At 38.7% G+C, this 14709-nt stretch overlaps 1 protein-coding gene across 5 annotated transcripts in view; it reads left to right on the top strand.

Annotated features, from left to right (window-relative positions):
• The window catches only part of LOC117419410 (acid phosphatase type 7-like), a 42789-nt gene extending 28592 nt beyond the window's left edge, over nt 1-14197 (top strand). For 4 of the 5 annotated variants that reach the window (XM_034032153.3, XM_034032138.3, XM_034032146.3 and 1 more), the window contains exons 7-14: nt 4200-4262; nt 5521-5635; nt 6764-6877; nt 7602-7668; nt 8430-8497; nt 8841-8912; nt 12401-12538; nt 13717-14197. In XM_034032153.3, coding sequence (XP_033888044.3) covers nt 4200-4262; nt 5521-5635; nt 6764-6877; nt 7602-7668; nt 8430-8497; nt 8841-8912; nt 12401-12538; nt 13717-13782 — 703 coding nt within the window. In that variant the 3' untranslated portion in view covers nt 13783-14197. The remainder of the gene's footprint in view (nt 1-4199; nt 4263-5520; nt 5636-6763; nt 6878-7601; nt 7669-8429; nt 8498-8840; nt 8913-12400; nt 12539-13716) is intronic. The other variant, XR_009307688.1, reaches the window with a different exon arrangement.
• The last annotated feature ends 512 nt before the right edge of the window (nt 14198-14709 follow it).

The raw sequence follows: 14709 nt of genomic DNA, 5'->3' as shown, positions 1-14709 counted from the left end.
TAGGCTATAGGGCACATAACTGCACTCCACGCGAAGTGCCTTTACTGGATGCACCTCTCAGGAGCCCCCTTATTTGATACATTTTAAAAGCCATTATAAATCTGGGATGCCACAATTTAAATCAAGGGTTAGTCACAGAACCACCACAATGTTTGGAACAATTGAGATTCAGGACTTTAGCAGGAGTGGTCAGATCAAGGTTATACTATTGCAGTTTTTGGTACATTTGTGGAGAAACCATGAGTGCAGTTTATAGAGTAAAGATTCTTTGCACATGCTAGTTTATTACACTGGGTGACCACACTGGCATACAACTTACATCAACAGGAATCAGGGTTTCAAAACATCTATCAAAAGGAATTCATTTTTTTTTTTTTTGATTACATTTTGTCCCTCTGGTAAACGTCCCAGTGCTTCAGCTTCAAGATTTGAGTTTGTATTCTGCTGCAGACTGATTTCCATGGCTGCAACTGCCATTGCTGTATCAGGGATGCTTGTGTGTGTAAGCACTGCTATGGTTAACTATGACTGGTGTGATGCAGGCTGCTTAATGTATTCAACTGGAGGCTTGCTGAATTGCTGAACGGAACTCCCAAATGTCTCAGTAGTTTTCATTAGACAGTTAAACCTTGCTCCATGGCCACCTCACAGAGTTTTCAGTTCATTTTGAAATATGTGGTAGTATGTAGTAGGTGGCACCAATGTCATCGAGGCGCACTGTGGCGAGGGGGGGGGGTTTCGACCCTCCCACTGCAATAGTGCATTCTTGCACATTTTTGTATGGTTTAGCTAGGAAATCTAATATTACTATATTATTTCACTCAACTTGAATATATCACACAAGTTATAGAGAGTAGTGTGCGACACTTTGGAACCACTCCACTAAAAATGACCTTTGGAAGCTATAAACAAACTGGAATGTAAGCAAAGTCTGCATTCTAAAGAAGCTGAGTCTACAGATAGCCGAACTATGAAAGAATGCAGTAAACATCCATATATAATGGCCTCTTTACACTGGCTCCCTGTGCAGTATATAATTGATTTTAAGATTTTGCTGTTAACTTACCAAGTAGATTAGCACCTACTTCTTTGCAGGAGTTACTGACCCTGTGTCTTCCAAACCACACTCTGAGATCACAGGATGCAGGGCTGCTGGTTATTCCTAGGGTCAACAAAAACAACACTGGAGGTAGGGCTTTTTCTTGTAGAGCTCCTAAATTATGGAATGCTCTGCCTTCGCTTGTCAGGGAAGCTGGGACCGTTCTGATTTTCAAGTCAAGACGCACTTTTATAAAATGTCTTTCTTATCTTGGTGGGTTTTAATGTAACTTTAAAATTGCTGCTTTTATATTATTATGTGTATACTGTTATTTAAATGGTCTGACACTGGCAGTTGTATGTGTGACATGCTATACAAATGTATTGTGGTTTGTTCTTTTTTTCTGCTATGTACTGTACAGTGCTTTGCAATACTTTTGTATAAAAAGCGCTATATATATGCAATAAATAAATACATAAAAAAAAAAAAAAATCAACAAGTTTAAATATTGCCTTTCAGAGATTATTCTTTCTATTTCATTTATTATCATTTGATACTGATGCTATTCATAAATAAGTTAGTATTCCTCAATTTAGTTGCATATTATTACACTCTTGTTGCATACTGTAATGGGTAACTTGACAACATATTATTATTATTTATTTAGCTGCTGACTTTATCCAAGGTGAAACATCTTTTTATTCTTTATTGTATTTATTTTGCTTTAGTCTGAAATAACTCAATATAAAGACGTGCTCAAATTTGTTGGTACCCTTACAGGTCATTGAAATAATGCTTCATTCCTCCTGGAAAGTGATGAAATTAAAAGCTATTTTATCATATATACTTGCATGCCTTTGGTATGTCATAGAATAAAGCAAAGAAGCTGTGAAAAGAGATGAATTATTGCTTATTCTACAAAGATATTCTAAAATGACCTGGACACATTTGTTGGTGCCCCTTAGAAAAGATAATAAATAATTGGATTATAGTGATATTTCAAACTAATTAGTTTCTTTAATTTGTATCACACATGTCTCCAATCTTGTAATCAGTCATTCAGCCTATTTAAATGGAGAAAAGTAGTCACTGTGCTGTTTGGTATCATTGTGTGCACCACACCGAACATGGACCAGAGAAAGCAAAGGCGAGAGTTGTCTGAGGAGATCAGAAAGAAAATAATAGACAAGCATGGTAAAGGTAAAGGCTACAAGACCATCTCCAAGCAGCTTGATGTTCCTGTGACAACAGTTGCAAATATTATTAAGAAGTTTAAGGTCCATGGAACTGTAGGCAACCTCCCTGGGCATGGCCGCAAGAGGAAAATTGACCCCAGATTGAACAGAAGGATAGTGCAAATGGTAGAAAAAGAACCAAGGATAACTGCCAAAGAGATACAAGCTGAACTCCAAGGTGAAGGTACGTCAGTTTCTGATCGCATCATCCGTCACTTTTTGAGCAAAAGTGGGCTCCATGGAAGAAGACCCAGGAGGACTCCACTTTTGACAGAAAAACATAAAAAAGCCAGACTGGAATTTTCTAAAATGCATATTGACAAGCCACAATCCTTCTGGGAGAATGTCCTTTGGACAGATGAGTTCAAAACGGGACCATTTTGGCAAGTCACATCAGCTCTATGTTCACAGACGAAAAAATGAAGCTTTCAAAGAAAAGAACACCATACCTGCAGTGAAACATGGAGGAGGCTCGGTTATGTTTTGGGGCTGCTTTGCTGCGCCTGGCACAGGGTGCCTTGAATCTGTGCAGGGCACAATGAAATCTCAAGACTATCAAGGCATTCTGGAGCGAAACGTACTGCCCAGTGTCAGAAAGCTCTGTCTCAGTCACAGGTCATGGGTCCTCCAACAGGATAATGACCCAAAACACACAGCTAAAAGCACCCAAGAATGGATAAGAACAAAACATTGGACTATTCTGAAGTGGCCTTCTATGAGTCCTGATCTGAATCCTATCGAACATCTATGGAAAGAGCTGAAACTTGCAGTCTGGAGAAGGCACCCATCAAACCTGAGACAGCTGGAGCAGTTTGCTCAGGAAGAGTGGGCCAAACTACCTGTTAACAGGTGCAGAAGTCTCATTGAGAGCTACAGAAAACGTTTGATTGCAGTGATTGCCTCTAAAGGTTGTGCAACAAAATATTAGGTTAGCGGTCCCATCATTTTTGTCCATGCCATTTTCATTTGTTTTATTATTTACAATATTATGTTGAATAAAAAATCAAAAGCAAAGTCTGATTTCTATTAAATATGGAATAAACAATGGTGGATGCCAATTACTTTTGTCAGTTTCAAGTTATTTCAGAGAAAATTGTGCATTCTTCATTTTTTGTGGCGGGGGTACCAACAAATTTGAGCACGTCTGTATTTAAATACATAGACGGTAATATTTGTAATGTTGGATTTATACGACATACTTGGAATTAAGGCTTGGGCTATTTGAATAGGAATGGAATGAAAAAATGAAACAAGATTTATACTGTATAGAGAGCAAGTAGCTGAATCTGCTTCTGAACAAAATGCATCTATACTGTACTGTTAACAGTAAAAAAAATAGTAAAAGAAAAAACACTGATGCAAATCAAACTTTACATCATGCAGAAAGTGCTGAGGCGGCGCATCTAATTAATTATATTTTTAAATGTAATACATTGATAAAGAAACTCAGAGGGGCCGCCACCAAACATCACTTGCCGACCCCTGACATAACCCACCCAAAATCTCATAACAAAAGCAATACGTTTTTTTTTTTGTACAATAATACCTGAAAATAATCGTAATATTTTTAAATAAAAGTAGCCGGCACAAATATCGTTTGACGGTGGATAGCGCCGGTCGCCAGCTTGTTTTGAAACCCCTGACCTCCGTATATAAACCACCTCATAATTAAGGCTACTTTTTTACAATTCTGGTGTACTGTAAATGTGAAGCTTTCACTATAAATGACACCCTTGTATTCAGTACTAAGGCCACCATCTGCAGTCCCAAACTTATCAAACCTCTGTTAAATGACCACTACATTTAATTGCGATTAGAAAAAAGATTTTAAACTTTTCTTCTGCTAATCACTGTAGCGGAGATATTTCAGGCATGTGTTTTGATTGGCTGTTTGTTTCAACCTCTCTTCTGTTTTGTTTTTGCAGCAATTTCTCCAACTACAGGAACCGCTTCAGCATGCCGGGTGACACTGAGAGCCTTTGGTACAGGTAGGAAAACATCCCAGAGCTCCTCCACTGAATCCAGGTCCCAGTGGAGCCCCTTATACGACGCTCCTAATGGGAAGGACGCACGCTGAGTAATCAGCTAAACACATGGTTCAGTCACTGGGAAAAAGACCCAGGGGCCGTCCTCGTTCTCTGAGGCCCATACTGTACTGCACACCTGGAGGGGAGCAAAATCCACATATTTCTTGCTATTACTGAACAAACAGGCCCTTCAGACAGAGCGCAAATTGAGCTGAAATCAAAAAAATATATATATTGGGTTTATTTTTGTGGCTGGTATTTTGTTTAGCTTTCATATAGGTACAGGGGAAGTGACAGCTGTAGCTGAAATTCTAGGTATGCATGAGCAGAATACTCTACCCTTTCTTCCCTGTGGAGGCTTGGTGTAAGAGGATATGCTGGAAGAGAGTCCTGCTATGTACAAAATGTTCACAGAACCGCACAACTTCCTATGCCAGGATGAAAAGTAATTATAGACTAATTTCTCAAAGTGCTGGACTGAGCTGGTATGCAGTCGTCCTCTTCTGAGAGTCCAGCCCATTCGTAGAGTAGCAAGAACACTCGACAGCTCCCGGACACTCAGCCCATTTTCTGGGCTATGGAATTTTCTTTAGAGTGACGCTTGGGGAAGTACATTGTTAAGAGATCAAGTGCTCTTCTTCAGCCCAGGTGACATGCAGGCATGCCAGCCCAACTCTGCCCTGCTCTTTCCCTCTCCTGATCACACTCATTTTATCTGAATCTGAACCCAGCTGAGGCAAAGGTGTTAGGCGGCACAGCGGGTTCATTCTCTGTCCTTCACAGCTGGAAGCAACGATTGACCTTAGGAAATAAGCCTGTTGGTCTTCATCACAAAACCACCACACAATTTGGGTCAACTATCAGTCACTGCTTGTGAGTGTCCTAGGACTGAATGGCAGGCAGGGGATGTTCAGTTCATGATTGTGGTGTGCTCTCTCTTTCTTGCTGTTATGCAGAGCTGTGAGGGGAAGCTCTCATGATGTCTACCTGCCTGCTGATACTGTGTCTGGTTGTAGACAGTGCCATTATCCCCATCTTTTATAAGCACTAACTTTACAAAGTTTTAAAAAAAGGTTTACTCTTAGAGTACATTTTATTTCTTCAAGATGAACTTGTAATAAACTGATTATTGTCAACCTAGGCCACTGAATTGTTTCATTCTTGTTGTTTAATGCGCCTATTCGCCTATGCCTTTTTCAGTCTCTCTCTCTCTCTGCAGTTGGAACATCGGGCCTGCTCACATCATCTCTCTTTCCACCGAAGTGTATTTCTACCTGGAGTACGGCCTAGATCTAATCTTCAAACAGTATTCTTGGCTTGAAAAAGACCTAGAGGTGTGCAGTATTTCATAATAAAGCTCAATATGAGATCATTTTAATTTGAGTTTACCCTACAAAGACTCTGCTAAGAAAATCTATTTGGATTCAATCCGTGTGACCAAAAAAGGCCTGATTTTACTCCCTCGGACTGACTGAGATTGATAGAAGACACTGAGGTCCTGTTTGTGCTCACACCATTTTTGCCTCTTATGATGCTATATGACATTGAGCTCTTCTGTACAGCTGCCCTCTGTAGTGAGGTATGTGATGGCATCACATTTTAACTGAATCTGATAAAGTTTGAGTATTTATTATGAATACAAATAAAAATCTAGGTTTAGGCTCAACCCCTAATTTTTATCTATTATCTATGTGTCAGTTTATCTTCTTATCACATACTGTATCTGGGTGCGATAACAGAGTTGCCCTGTGACTACTGTAGATGACATTCTGATGAGTCAGAGATAAGGAAAGTGAGAGGGGAGAGCCTGAAGTGACAAGGCAAACCCCTCTCTGTGGCTGCTGGATCAGTGAAGCTCAGTGGAATTCTGTTTGAAGTTGATACAGACAGGTTGCAATGGATTGTGGTATTTAAAGGAGTGCTCACCAATGTTTTGATGTCCATTTTATTACCTATTGATAGTTTTGTGGACATTATTACTGGTTCTCTAATTCCAGCAACATTTAAAATATAGTGTTATAGGCCTAGCATCGTGCAGCTAGTCTATTGGTTTGAACTGCAACACGTGAAGTGATTAGGTGCCAGGAAGCAGCAGTAACTTTTCATCTTTAGTATTGTCTTTTGAAATAAAGTCTCTGTATATTTCACAATTAAAGTATTAAACACAGGATAAAAAGAAGACAGGGACTAGTGATAATACTACAAGTGCATTCAGATCTTTCATTTTACAATATAGTACTGTACTGTACAGATGAATGAACACAGGAAGACTAATAAACTTAATTAACAAGGCATAGAACCTGTTAAGTTTACCATCACCTGCTATCTGAAATTGAAGATTCAAATGAATACAACGCAGAACTTTTTTTTGTCTCTAAACAACAAGCACTTGATTTGTATTTGCATGAAGAGCTTCATTAATTGTCTCCAGTGTATTCAACTGTCTAACAATCCTGTTCCAGGAAGCCAACAAGCCAGAGAACCGGAGAGTACGGCCCTGGATTATCACCATGGCGCACAGACCCATGTACTGTTCCAATGATGATAAAGACGACTGCACCAAGTTTGAGAGTTATGTACGTACCATTATGTGTGTGTGTGTAAAATAGATCTTTACATGGAAATTGATTACAAGAAGTTCTTCCTATTACGTTAATGCTGGTCATACTGACTTCCTTTTTTACAGCACTGACTTCCAATTGGCAGAGATTCTATTCTGTTATGAGACATAGGACCTTTTCATAGTACTGGCACCTGTAATGTATTATTTAAACCTGTGTTGAGGAAATGTATTTATACCACTCGAAATAAAGCATATTAAATGAATTTACATTTATAAAAACCTTCATCGCTGGAATACACCATGATAAATAACGTACCCAATAGATGGGAATCAGCTATCCACTACGTATACTTACCATTGCTGATACAAATAGCTGTTTTTTCACTTGTATTACATATAAGTAATTACATTCAGTACTGGTATATGCTTTGCTTTCACTTTTCCTCAGTGAGCAGAAGGTATGCCAGATTTCTTCCTAATGACTGAGCTAATTAAGTTTGAGATATAATGGTTGTGCAGTCCATGGTGTCTATAGGAACTTCAATATGGTGAATAAAGGTATTTTTTTTACAGTGCCACATGCACCCCGATGTACGATTTGCCACCATTGAAAATTAAGAAAAAATGTCTCTTCTCTGCTTGTATGTATTTTACGGTGTGGTGTGACAGTCAGTGCTGGTTTGTTGCATGTTATTCCAGGTGCTTGCTTCAGTTCAATTGTTCTTGTTCTATCCCAGGTCCGAGTGGGACGCAATGATACAATGCCTGTGGCCCCGGGTCTGGAAAAACTCTTCTATGATTATGGTAATGTGACTTTCATGAAGAATTCATAAAGCGCACATTAGATATTAGGTTCGAAGGCACTTCTTTACACAGAGTGGTGAGTGTATGGAGTGGGTTACTAAGCCACAGGGTTACTGTGGAATCATTGGGATCATTTTTTTTTCGGAGAAGGATCAGCTTCTACGAACGAGAAGAGCACTGTTGGCCAAATGGCCTCCTCTCGTTCATAACTTCTCTCATGTTCTTATTAAACGACTGCACCAACAAAACCACTATGTCAGTTCCATATGTCAAAGGATTCTGTTTTAAATGGTCTCCAGATGATTACAAATGGAGGTCTTTCAACAAAAGATTTACAGTTAGTAAGGTGCACAAGTAATTTGAAGAAACTTTAAACCATTTTAAATAGTGCTTATAAGTTAGAATTTAGCTGGAATGGTTCCCTTTCACATGTGCTGAGCTTTGTAAGTGTTCATTTCTAGTTTCTTGTAAGTCAGTGTCAAACAGTACAGCATTGTACCGCCTAGATCTTTCCTGGCAGTCCATGCGAACCATGAACCATTAAAAAGAACGGCTCAGTGCAAATGTACATTTTCTCACCGACAAGGGATTTAGGGACTATTTATAAACAGCTAGCTAAATTTAGAAGTATGTTTTATGAACATGCATTTCTCTGTCTGTCGTTTCATATTGGGATTTTTTTTTCTTGCTCCTGTATAGAATCTTTAATAAACCTAAACTGTAGTATCTGGAACACATGCTGTTATTTGTTTCTCCTGTAGGGGTCGATCTGGAGCTGTGGGCACACGAGCACACCTATGAAAGGCTCTGGCCTGTTTACGGATTTCAAGTAAATTAATATAGCTGACGTGATGCAGCACGATAACTATCTCTGCATTTTACAATAAGGCAGATCCAAATTAATACTTGTAGCGCTACCAAGCAACCACCACAACACTTTCAAACCAAGAGAAAGTGCTCATTATATCACAACAGTTAACCCTTGAGGATCTATAGGATGTGAAACAACAAGAACTTACAAATAGTGTTGGTCTGCAGTGAATTTGTGATGTGACAAGGACTCCTTTGTATGTATGCGCAAATGTTTTGTTTAAAAATGTCAGAGTATGGTCCTAGATTTTACAGCCAGTACTACAAATGAATGTTATTAATATTGTTGTGTTTTTCTCCAGGTCTTCAATGGCAGCATGGAGCACCCTTATGTCAATCCCAGGGCTCCAGTTCACATCATCACAGGATCGGCAGTAAGTATCATAGTGCTGCTTTATTACAAAGGGTGATAGAACTCCGTAAGGCTCTGTTCACACTAAATTTGTTAGGGGATTTGGTTCCGCACTCAATAGGATTCTGTTCATTTGCACTGTAGTGTGAACAACAAAGTTAATTTGGTCTTAGTTTGCTTGGCAAATGAACTGAGTTTGGTTCGCTTGTTAAACTTCAGTGTGAACAGGGGAACTCAGAAAACTCAGAAAACAAATCATACATGTGGACCGTTGCAGCTAGATGAGGAGAAAACGTATCTCGGCTATTTTTATGCAGTTCATTGGTATCGTTACACGTCAAGGGAAAAATATGGACAATTAAATCATTTCTAAAAGTATCCCCGTTTTTGTCGGACACCAAAATCCAGACAGAACTTGACAAAGTGAAAGCTCTTCCTCCAGCTCTTGTGCTCTCCCCAGTGATTGCTTCAATAGCGATAAATGTAAAACATTGAAACACATGCTGACAATCCCCCAATCACTGCCATCTTAAAAATATACCAAGATGCATTGCAAACAGTGTAAAGATCTGGTCCACTAATCATAAAAAAACGTGCACATTGCAATGTGAACACAAATTAACTCGGTCCTGAAAAAACACGGAAATGAAAACAAACTCCATTTCACACCCAAACAAGCTTAGTACATTTGCTTCCAGATAACTATAAACAGTCAGCAAATTGATTCAATGTTTTAAACCAAAGGAACTGAACTGAAATGTAACGAACCCAATGTTCAAGATCCTCTATTGTATCCCTTACACTTACAGTATAGAGCACATGTCATTACAAATGATTCCAAGGCATTTCACAGGAAAACCACAGAAAAAAAGAATAAACGATAGGACCTATCAAAACTATTTACAATAAAATCAAATAAAAGAAAACAAAAAATAACAAAACTCAAAGCCTAGTCATGACCACATCCCCAGACATCAAGGCCCTCAGACAGCCAGAATGTTGTTTAAGTTGAACTTAAACTCAGTAATAGAACGGCTATCTCTAATAGCTTTAGGCAGTGAATTTCCAAGGGTGGGTGCAGTGGCGTAACTTCTGTTACAAAAGTGTGTGTGTGTGGGGGGGGGGGGGGGGGCAGTTTCTGTAGCTGGGGCATGCATGAAGATTACTAGATCTGAAATAATAAAATATGTTACAAACAAGTATAACAAAACATTGCATCCCTTGTATGTCTAATTAAAAGATCCAAAGACATTCCTGCGGCAATCATTCTAAACAATACATTGTTGGCACTATGTTGCCATGAGTGTGGCAAATAGCTATATTATTCAGTCGCAGGAATTCCGAAGCCATGGCTCTAGTCTTGGAAGAGCACTGAAGCTCTGCTCAGATCGGAGCTTGGATCCAGGATCACATCCCTTTAGTACGACTAGCCCCTGAGGCAGCGTTGAGTGCTAGAGCGAGTGTGGCATCATGCAGATTTAATGAGAGGGATGAGAATTGCCCTTGAAATATATTTCTAGAAACATTGAGAGTTCCCCACAATTGAAATAGTTTTGCTATTAAAATGATGCTAGTACTTTATTGGTATAAGAAAAGGATGTTTTTAAAAAAGCATTATCAGGTTCCATCCACTTAAAATATGCATATGTAGCTTGAACCGCACTGTATCGACGATAATGTAACACCAAGCTGCAGACAATGAGTTGTAAACTTTAACATGTTCCTGTTGACAGGTAAGAGCTTAACTTTACTATGATGAATAAGATCATGTTCATTATGGTAACTGTTGATTTATTAGTTTAAAAATGTTTAGTAAAATGTGACCAAGAGTGAGTTTTTGGAACATTGATAAATAGAGATGCGAGAGTCTGTGATGTATTTAAACACGCAAAATAATTTAGAATCAGTAATATATCATGATTAATTTGGTATAATAATTGTGTAAAAAGTTCTTCCTAATGTATTTAGTTTTAGTTGATGTCTATATTTATTTGCACAAGGCACAAAGGTGCTTTAAGTTTACTGTTTCAATTTAAAATGAAAAGTTAAACTGTAAGTAGACAGAAACCTCAGTGTGATAACATTAGTAAATTATTTATAACACAAGCTATGGTGAATTACAAACTTAAACCATTTTCCTGTGTTTTGGATACAGGAACGTAGTGCATCCTCCTCTATCTTTGTCCATCCGTTTGCCATTTTTCCCCAACATTACTGTGATCTCAGACTGTGTACAAATGTGTCAGCTGGGGTCTTTAAACTACGTGCCACGTATGTTCACTTCTCATTGGTCATTTTCCCCAGTTAAGGTGTGTGCAGCTCCAGGATTGGATCAGCATTACGGATCAGTGGAGGCTGATCCAGGTCCTCATAGTAAAACACCATCTCATGATCCAGCTCCAGTGATCCCAGATCCGATTGACTTTTATACTGACTAGTACTTCTATACTGACTAGTAGTGATAATACCAATATATTATTGTGAAGTAAAAGTTTTAGTACTCCTGCAATGTGAGGGGGACATTTCCCCATCATTGAAAAAGTGAGGGGGACACGTCCCCAGTGTAAATTACACCTATGATCGATGCCACACAGCCAAAAGAATGGCCGCCAAAAGTGGCTTGTTGAAATCTTGGCACAAGATGACAGTTCACAAAAACGGTGCATAAATGTGGATGACCTCCAGGAATAGTCCATTTTAAAGTGTCTCTGATAGACCTATGGCTCCTAAGATCAGTAGGACAGGGAAGTGGGGCATCATCTGCGTTTAACTGGAAAGCAGGAGGTAAAGGGAATGTGTTAATGATTAGAATCAAAGTTAGTTATTGTCAAAAGCGGATTTCATTTTAAAACAGGAACTTCCCTGTACTTATCGTCTGCTGTGGATTTTATAGTACGAGCATTGGTTACATGCAAAAAAAAAGTATATTTCCTAAATGCTTTAAAAAAACCTATAAAACAGCATACCTGGCAGGATCACACAGCCATCTCCCTGAGTGGGCCACTCTGGGACCCCACAACCACATTTAAATTTGATACAATCTCCAAGCATGTGCAAAACCAAGCTGTAGCAACAAACTGTTATCAATCTGCAAATTTCCTGCTTCTACTGCTTCACCTCTTGTAGAGATACAATATAAAGTACCTGGAACGTCCATCCCTGACACAGTGGGGCACGCAACAGCTTGCTGAAATCAGTAGGTACAGCTGTGGAGGGTTATCGTTCTGAAACCTTAACACCAAATGGTATGATCAGGTTTCATGAAATGTGTCGCATTGCTTACAGTAAAACTATCAACAGCACAGGCATCTGATTCACTTGAGCGGGAGATAAGGCTGATGATAAACATGGTTACTTAGAACTAATCTCATGCTGGAAGTTTATGATTAAAGAAAAAAACCTTAATAATAGAGATATATATACATTCATTTAGGCATTTTCAGTTTTTTCTGTGAAAGGAATAGGGTATGTTCATAGCAGTACAGTAACATTTCCATTTCTGCGTTGTAGGGGTGTCGAGAGAAACACGATGGGTTCATCCCTGCACCCAGGGACTGGAGTGCTTTCCGCAGCACTGATTATGGGTACACCCGCATGCAGATCCTGAACAGCACTCACCTCTACCTGGAACAGGTGTCTGATGACCAGGTAAGGGGAGCTCAACTGTCCTGCAGTCTGCCTTATGGGCCGTACACAGAACTGAGATCCATATCACTAGCTCAGCACTGCTGCCTACAGCAAAAATGGAAAGAGTTATTACAAAGATATTCCTTGAACATCAAACCTTTCTCCAGGAAAAGCTAGGAGAAACTAAGACATGTGTTTCAACCCACTGAATTAGTTGAAATGATGATTTCACGACCAATGGTGTTGTACCTGTCTTGTCAGCATGTCAGAAACAGATTTTTGGGGGTAAAGTGAAGAACAAAGATCCCACCCGGTTGTTCTTCATCGGTAGTAAATGAATGACTGTAATATGAATGACAGTAACTGCTAAATAGTTACCAAGTAGTGCTGAAATAATCACTTAATTAGTACAGTATAATTACCAAAAAATGACACTGTACTTTCCAAACATTTACTCAGCAATCACGGTGTAAAATGTGCCATTTAACTTAACCGACTCTCTTTAAAAAAAAAAAAAAAATGCAAGTCAGTAAAAAAAAGTTTATTTTTCTTGTCAATTTAGTGCAGGAGGGACTGGCACTAGCTACAGTAAAACAGGGTGCTGGCACCTCAACCCTGACCTGACCCCCTGCCCCAGTCCTGCGCCTCTCTCAAGCACAGACAGCAGACACCCCCTTGATTGCACATATTTATAGGTTCTAAAGGCTCTAAAGAAATCCAGCTGAGGCTTATCATAAGAACATAAGACAATCTACAAACAAGTGGAGGCATTTGGGCCGATCAATGCTTGTCCGGTTCCTAGTAACCGATTGATTTCTTTGTCAGTGATTCAGCATCAACCACATGACTAGCTAACACACTCCATTCCTCACCCCTGAAAGAAGTGTCTCATTCCCTCTGTCCTAAGTCTTATGTCCACCTAATTTCAAACTCTGTCCTCTGGTTCTGGTTTCTGTGTTGCGCTTATTGGTTAGGGATAACTTTGCCAACCCCTTTTAACCCCTTTTTTTTCCCCTTGATTCTTTTTGGTTCTTGGCTTAATAGATTCAGTTCTTTATAGCTCATTCCTTTAAGCCCTGGTTGCTCTTCATAGGGCTCTCTCCAGGGACACAGTGTCCTTTCTGACATGGGGTGATGAGTTCACCCCCGCCCCGTGGAGTTTGCATGTTCTAATAAAGATGTATTCTTGTTCTTTACAGAATGGCAGAGTGATTGACAACATGTGGCTTGTGAAAGAACAACACGGCACTGCTGCCTGGAAATGAATTACCAGCGATAAGAAACCATTTATCCCTAATTTCTTGATGCACTTTGGATTTTAACTGCTGCTGATTTTAAAAACTAGAAACTTCACAGGGATTTAAATTACCTGTGATCATTTTAAGAATTAAGTATCTCGATAGAGAAGATGTGTAGAACTATGTAATTGTTTATTTTATGTCAATTGCAGTCACTGCATTTTTGCTGTATAATTTTAAATTTTAGGAATTTGCTTTGCAGAAATACATACATACATACATGCATACATGCATACGTACCTTGATGTCTATTAAATTGTGATGGGGGTGTTGTGTCTTGATTATATATACATCAACATGTTTTGGTCAGATGACTATAGAAAGAACACAATGAAGTATTATGATCTGCAATAAATAAACCCAGTGTTTAACTTTTCAATTATGAATGTGTTATTATTAAGAGTTATTTTAACTGCTTTAGAAATGGTGTCAATAAATTGAAGGGAAGAAAAGGTTCAGTTTCATCTGCTTTGTTCTACTAGGTAATTAATTACTTTTATGCTGTGATTCAGGTATTATTATTAGCTTGTGTTTTAATTGTGTTAAAACTGTGTTTGAATTGTTGTATGGTTTTGTATCCCTGTCACTATTCAATCAGACTTCCAGACTTGTCTCAAACACACTTTATTTTGTTTAAGTTTGATTGAATATAACCATAGAAAAGTGAATTAACATGGGCCCTATAATATTGGGGTAAATCCACTGATAAATAATAAAGAATTTTAGGCTGTTGTTTTTGATTTTTTTTTTGCGAGGTAAAAATGTTATTTTTTTTTTTACTGAATTCAAATTCTCACTATTGCGATTAAGGTTAAAGACAAATTATATATTTATTTTACAAAACGTCATTTGTACACATCTGACACTGATCTGTAGATGTTATTTCCCTCTTAT

This window comes from Acipenser ruthenus, chromosome 18 (genome assembly GCF_902713425.1).
Source record: "Acipenser ruthenus chromosome 18, fAciRut3.2 maternal haplotype, whole genome shotgun sequence".
Lineage (NCBI taxonomy): Eukaryota > Metazoa > Chordata > Actinopteri > Acipenseriformes > Acipenseridae > Acipenser > Acipenser ruthenus.
This window is presented reverse-complemented; position numbering and strand designations above follow the sequence as displayed.